Source organism: Olea europaea, chromosome 16, assembly GCF_002742605.1.
Source record: "Olea europaea var. sylvestris chromosome 16, O_europaea_v1, whole genome shotgun sequence".
NCBI lineage: Eukaryota > Viridiplantae > Streptophyta > Magnoliopsida > Lamiales > Oleaceae > Olea > Olea europaea.
This window is the reverse complement of record NC_036252.1, coordinates 2,864,214-2,871,024: the sequence shown is the minus strand read 5'-3', so window position 1 is coordinate 2,871,024 and position 6,811 is coordinate 2,864,214. Positions and strand designations below refer to the sequence as shown.

General features: G+C 32.4%; 1 protein-coding gene across 1 annotated transcript; it reads left to right on the top strand.

The window, feature by feature from the left end:
* Window positions 1-3,745, top strand: LOC111411710 (heavy metal-associated isoprenylated plant protein 39-like). The gene is made up of 3 exons (XM_023042274.1): window positions 1-190; window positions 608-683; window positions 3,100-3,745. Exons 1-3 carry the CDS (start codon window positions 185-187, stop codon window positions 3,573-3,575), a joined length of 558 nt encoding a protein of 185 aa, XP_022898042.1. The 5' UTR covers window positions 1-184; the 3' UTR covers window positions 3,576-3,745.
* Window positions 3,746-6,811: the final 3,066 nt, after the last annotated feature.

The following is a 6,811-nucleotide window of genomic DNA, read 5'->3' as shown; positions in this document are numbered from 1 at the left end:
TACGTACTTTTCAGAAATTCCTTTCACTGTCCCAGAAACGTGCATCGCTTCTCATTTTCATTCATTCTCTCTATTATATAACACGGAATATATACATCAATACAGAGCCATTTCTGTCTCTCTCTTCCCTTTGAGGTTTCTGATCAGTAATATTCCCATTCTTTTAAAAGCAGAAGCTCAAGAAATGAAGGTTCTTATTCTTGATTCCACACATGATGCTGTCCGCTTTTGATTCAGTTTTAATTTCTTTCCCCTTTTTGCTCTGATTCTTTATGGGATCTCTTTAAAATGGCATGTTTAGTTATTATTCAATTTAAAGAATGATTCTTTCTTTAAATCCACTATAAAATCTTGCATGTCGACACCTTTTAGGTAGTTTTCATTTTGTACATCACTTTATTTTAAATTCTTGAATTTTTGACGGTTCTGAAATTGTATTCTCCCTATGAATGTGTAAATTCTCAACATTTTGTACCACAAAATAAGAGATTTTCACGTATATTTTCATCTGGTTTAGCTAGATGTTGCAAAATGGTTTAGTTCTAATTAAGATTTTTGATCTTTTATTCCTCATTTCTCATATTTTATTTATTTATTTATTTTGCAGAAATATATCTTGAAGTTGGACTTACAAGACGCAAAAGACAAGAGGAGGGCCCTAAAAACTGTTTCCACTGTGTCAGGTATGAGGAGAGAATTCTAGTTCTACTTTTTTGTTCACCCTTATTTTGTCATAGGCACAACGATTGGTGAATTATTGCTTAAGTTGGGATTTTTTACCTTGATATGCCGCAGTTGGTAAGGATCTACTTGTTTTATATTTTCTAGTAGATTTGACAACAAATAGAGTGAAGAAAAAATGTTCATTTAGGCAGTTTAACTCCATTATTTTTTATCTCAAAAAGGAGTGAATTGTCCAAATAGTCACTGAACTTTGAAAATCACCTAAATGGTCACTGAACTTTACAAAAGGTTCCTACGGGATCACCAAACTTTAAAAAGCACTTAAATGGTCACTGAACATTGCAAAAAAAAAAATCACGAAGTCTTTGAACTTTGCAAAATGTTTTCTCGAGGTCACTGAATTCAGTGACTCCTAAGGAAACCTTTCACAAAGTTCAATGACCTTGTAGAAATCTTTTACAAAGTTTAATGACTATTGAGGTGATTTTCAAAGTTCAGTGATCATTTGGACAATTCACTCCTAACCTTTCTTTCCCCTTGTTCTTGGTTAGTCTTTTTGATCATATAATTACTGGATGGACTATTGTAGGCTTAATGGAATTATATTAATGCTAGAGATGAAATTAACAACTAAAAAATAGCTTTTCACCTACGGAAAATTATCAACGGATTACATCCGTTGGTAATTAAAAACGAATTATCTATTGATAAAAGTTATTCACTTTCAGCTACGATAATCAGCAACAAATTTTTCGTTGGTAACGATGATATTTCTTTACCAACGGATATTCCGTGCCTCATGTAATTATTTAACATATAGATCTTTCACCTACAGAATATCTGTAGGTGACGTACTAAATATTACCAACGAATAACGGATGCAATCCGTTGGCAATTCGAAACGGATTATCCATTTGTAAAAGCAATTCACTTCCAACTACGATAATCAGCAACAAATTTTTCATTGGTAACGATGATATCTCTTTACCAACGGACATTTCATGCCTCATGTAATCGTTTAACATTTGAATTTTTCACCTACGGATATTTCGTTGGTAAAAGTAATTCACTTATCCCACATCGAAAGTTCACAATAAAATATTCGGAGTTGCTCTCTATAAATTAATTTGTGATCCAATTTTTGGTTAAACAATATTTCGGCCTTTCAATTCGGTTGGCGAAAAGTTCAAAAAATTAGAATTATTAAATAAATAATATTAACAATAAAAAATAAATAATATTTTTTTACCATGCCTCACACCTATGCGGCTATTTATAACATTGACTTTTAACAATTGTAATGGTAGACATTTACCAATGAAAAGTCGGTTGGTATTGATTAAGATTTTTATCAACGGAAATTTCGTTAGTAAAAGATTTACACTTTACTAACGAAAAATTCGCTGGTAAAATGTTTACTCGTACCTATGGCAGGATCCGTTGGTAACTATCAACGATCCTCAAATTAGCAACATATTTGCAGTTACAAATATTCCGTTGATAAAGAATAATAGTAACGGATATCAAGATTTCAGAAACGAAAAATCCATATCTGAAGCCAATTTTTTAGTTTTAAATAAAAAGTGAAAGCTGTTTCAAGAGAGAGAAAGAACATAATTTTTGGAATAAAATGTTTATTGCTTATGGTTGGTGGTGGGATTATATAAATGATTATAGTACATAATAAGTTTACATACACATGATGTGTTAAGACATGATTGTGTTAGAATTTCTTCAACCAAATAATAATAAAAATTTCATCTATCTTTTTTACACCTCATTTTGTATGAAAAACATTAAGTAGCTGCTTACATACACTCTGGAAATACTCTGCATGTAATTTACTCTAGAAGTCTTCATATCCAACGGCTTTTCAAAGTTACATATTTGCTGATTTTCTAGAAACAATCAGGTACGATTTTCAGTTTTCATTTTCGTTTAAAATTTTCCAATAAGCAAGATACTGGTTTGAAACTGCTGATAAAGAGAAATTGTTGAAATTTTTTCTTGAAAAGTAGTAAGGTTTAGTTCTTGCATTATTGTTTAATGAATAAAGTGAAAGATGTGCAGGAGCCGCCTTTGCCCTCTGTCTATCCATGTCTGATTCTTGGTTCTTGCATTATTATTTAACGGATTTAATGGTTACCTTTTAAGGAATCAGAGAAAAATATATCAGTAGCCTTGGGTAGGAATAAATAAGGTGGGTGCTTTACCCTCCCGTTATGGATAGAGATCATCGGATTACATGTATTCAGTTGCCGAACTAATAGCAAGAGATTAAGTTTTTGAGACTTTGCCAAAACCACAATTGTTGTTCGGTTGTTTGAATAAATTTCCCCTTTTGTCTTTCCGAAAACTAGTGTATCCAATATCAGATACTGCTTTGTTTTCAACCTTTTTACCTTTCTTTGGTAGGAATTGACGAAATTACAATCGACGTGAAGGGGAAAAAATTAACAATCCTAGGAACGGTTGATCCTGTGAGCGTGGTGAGCAAGTTGCGCAAGAAAAATTTGCCAGCAGGCATTATCTCTGTAGGACCGGCAAAGGAGCCCCAGAAGAAAGAGGAGCCAAAGAAAGAAGAACCAAAGAAGGAGGAGCCGAAGAAAGATGAAGCCAAGGGAGAAACAAAGAAAGATGACCCAAAAAAGGAAGAAACAAAGAAAGATGAACCGAAGAAAGAAGAAGAGAAGAAGGCAGAGCCGGCCCGGGCCCTAGCACCAGCACCAGCCCCAGTTCCGGCTCCGGTACTGGCACTGGCACCGGCGCCGGCACCAGAACCCGTGGTAGGCACAATTACGCCATATAGACCGTATTATCCTCCAATGCATATGCAGTACTACGTGCACCCCAGCATGGAAGAGAATCCAAATGCGTGTATAATCTGCTAGTTGGTTTCCATAATACATGAACCTTTTCTCTTCTTTTTGTTGGTTCTGTGAACTGTATATCTCCTTGATGACTGTATATTCAGTATTTTGTGATGTGTATAGAACTAAATAAAGTTCTGTTCATCATTTTGGTGTTTTTCTTTCAAATCCTTTCAACTGGTGTTCTTTCCTCTCTATTGTGCACGTTTGGCTAAGCTTAAAAAATTACTTGTAGTTGAATAAATTTTTCTTTCAATTATAACTCTTTGTTTGTCAAAGTTGCAAATAAAAGTTAACAATCAAGTTGATAGTAGAAACAAAAAATCCTATGAAAAAGAGACTCGAGATCCACTTTAAATTAGTACATCCAATGGAGGGAGACAAATCTAGGCAAAGTGCACTGTCTCAAGCCAAGTTGATGACTATAGTATGTACGCATCTTGTGCACACATAATGCTAGAAGTGGGCATAGGATGACTACAACCTAGACGAACATGTCTATTGCATGTATTTGATAATGGTACACTGGACTTTTTTTTCTTTTTTTATCTGTAAATGTGAATATATTGACCAAAATCATGAACAAATACACCGAGTATTCCTAAGCTTACAAATTCAAATCAAATGCATAAAAAACCACACCGGGCATATTTGGGCAAAATAAGGTGAAAATAAGAAGGAACAACCAATATGACCTAGAGATATATAGCTAACGACTCATATCAAATTAAAACATTCGAATACAAAGAAAACATGACTTTATCTATGTATGTTTTGATCTGTTGAACAATATTATTAATTTGCGATTTAAGATCGTCAAAAATCTTTCCATTCCTTGTTATCCAAATGTAGTAAACGGTTGTAGTAAGTACAATACGCTTAGCTTTGTTATGCCAAGATGTACCCCGACTTTCTTTTTTAATCCATTTCAATGCGCTGGGAAGTGTAGATATAGACCGTGGAAGACCCATGCACGTACATTTAATCCTAATGTTGGTTTACTTGTTACAAAAGCCAAGCTTACGAGGTTTACATTTCTTTAAATTGATCAAATTAAGGTCGCACATTTGAGTTTTAATCAATCAGCAAATTTTGAATGAAATTGCTAGAGATCCTTTTGATGCACATTTATTAAAGATTTGGGATTGCACTTCTCATTTTTGAAAGATTTGGATCCTTTATTGTAAAATCCCTTGTTTTAGTTAATTAAATGTTAAGCTATCGTTCTGCCTTTTTAAAAATATGTCAAATTTTGAAATAAAATATGGAAGAAAGAAGCGTTCCCACGACTCTACCATCCAGTCAATTCTGTTCAACTTAATCCCTCTTTCTCTTTTATGGCCACATACATTTCCGGCTAAGGAATGGGAAATCTTTGTCCTGTTACATGAATCCAATTTTCATTTCATCCGGGAAAAGCCATCTTTTTTTCAACAATGTCTTTGTCATTTGATCTAACAGCGTTCCGTTAGATAGGAACAGATTTGATAAATACTAATAACTCTCGGATAGAGTATTAGAACGGAAAGATCCATTAGATAATGAACTATTGGTTCTAAGTCATCTTTGACGATTAATCAACAATTCGAAGTGCTTTTCTTATGTATTCTTGATAAATCGGCGTTTATATATAGATGTAGGAGGATCTGTTTGGAAAGTAAGAAGCCCCTTTGACATTTCTTCATCTGCAAATAATTCTAGATGTGAAAACACAGAGCCAGGGGGCTGATCTTTGAATAGGAAAAAGAGCGGATCTGCAAGGTCCCAAATGAATTGGCTTATTCGAAAAAGGCATGAATTTTCGGATTGAAACTGTCCGAGGTCTTTCTATCGCATATTTAGCCCTTGTTTGAGCACCATTCTTTTGCAAAAATGTATTTTTCAATAGTGTTTTAACATAATTTCAACAACACAAATTTTAATAAAATAATATTACATGTAAATTCAAAACTTTTCCTTATTTTTTAATTACACATTTCTCATCAATACACTATTCAAAAATTAATTCTTTCTTAAAAATGGGGCTCAAACAAGGGCTTATTAAATTTCTGGGATCACGTTGCATTTTTGAAAGATCTGGGACCTTTGCTGCAAGTAATTAATTAAAGGTTAAAAAGATTATTTTGCCCTCTTTGAATTTAATCAGAATATGGTCATACTCTTGACTTTTTATATGAATTTTTGGATAATAACCGTCCAGAGGACCTCTACAACTTAAAGGTATAGGATCACATTATACTTTTATGAAAGTTATGAACTTTTGTTGCAAAATCCCTAAATTAAGGATTAAATAGAGTGTTGAAAAAATCTGATGGGAATTAAAATTAATTTTTTAATAAATTTTAATGAAATATATGATTGTAAAATTATAAATTTCATAAAATATACAATTAAAATTAATTATTATATTTTAATTTTAATTTAAATTAAAACTAAATATTAATCACCACCAAACACAACATTATTTCTTTAGCTCGTATTAGGCCCATTGAAATTATGAGCATATTTGAGCCACATTATTTATTAAAGAATGTGTGATTAAAAATAAAAAGAAAAAAATTCAAGTTCTGTTTGTCATCCATTTTCTTTCATTCTTTTTCATTATTTTTCTACAGTATTCATTTTCAACTATACATTTTTCATTAAAATAATATTACACGCAAATAAAAAACTTTTCTTTCTTTTTTAACCACACATTTCAATATCAATCACTATTCTATAATACATTCTTCCCAAATAATGGATGACAAACACACCCTAAATTTAGGCATAATAGTATTCTAAGGCATTCTCACTGGGATAGGGATCGAGCATTATGTGCTTGTTTAGTAGGGATTTTAATAATTAATTTTTTAATCGTTGGAGATAAAGTGAGTCGTTCTTGTGAAAAAAATTAAAAAATGATGGTTTGAATAGTGAAATAATGATCAAAAAATTAATTTTAATTGAATTTAAGCTTAACCAAACAAGCTCTATATATATCCAATGGAAAAGAAATAAATACGTTGTGTTAATGGGGGAGAAAATCGTCACTACGATCAATCACCTGTATTTCTCCTCGTATCACCTGTATTTTTCCTCGTAGTCTTCACAGAGATAGTCTGCTCCCTCTCTCGCCCAATTCGACGAAGCATAACAGAAAGGGGAATTCTTTTTAGAAAACAAAAATCAGAGCTTAATTATTTGGTACAGATCGGTATCTCATTCTCATTCAATCACTAAAAAGGTAACATTTCCACTTTTTGTGTTATAGCTTT

What these genes read in the sequence shown, in the direction of transcription:
- LOC111411710 (XM_023042274.1), top strand. An exon ending in AACTGTTTCCACTGTGTCAG is followed by an intron (nt 684 to 3,099) that starts GTATGAGGAGAG and finishes TTTCTTTGGTAG; the next exon opens with GAATTGACGAAATTACAATC.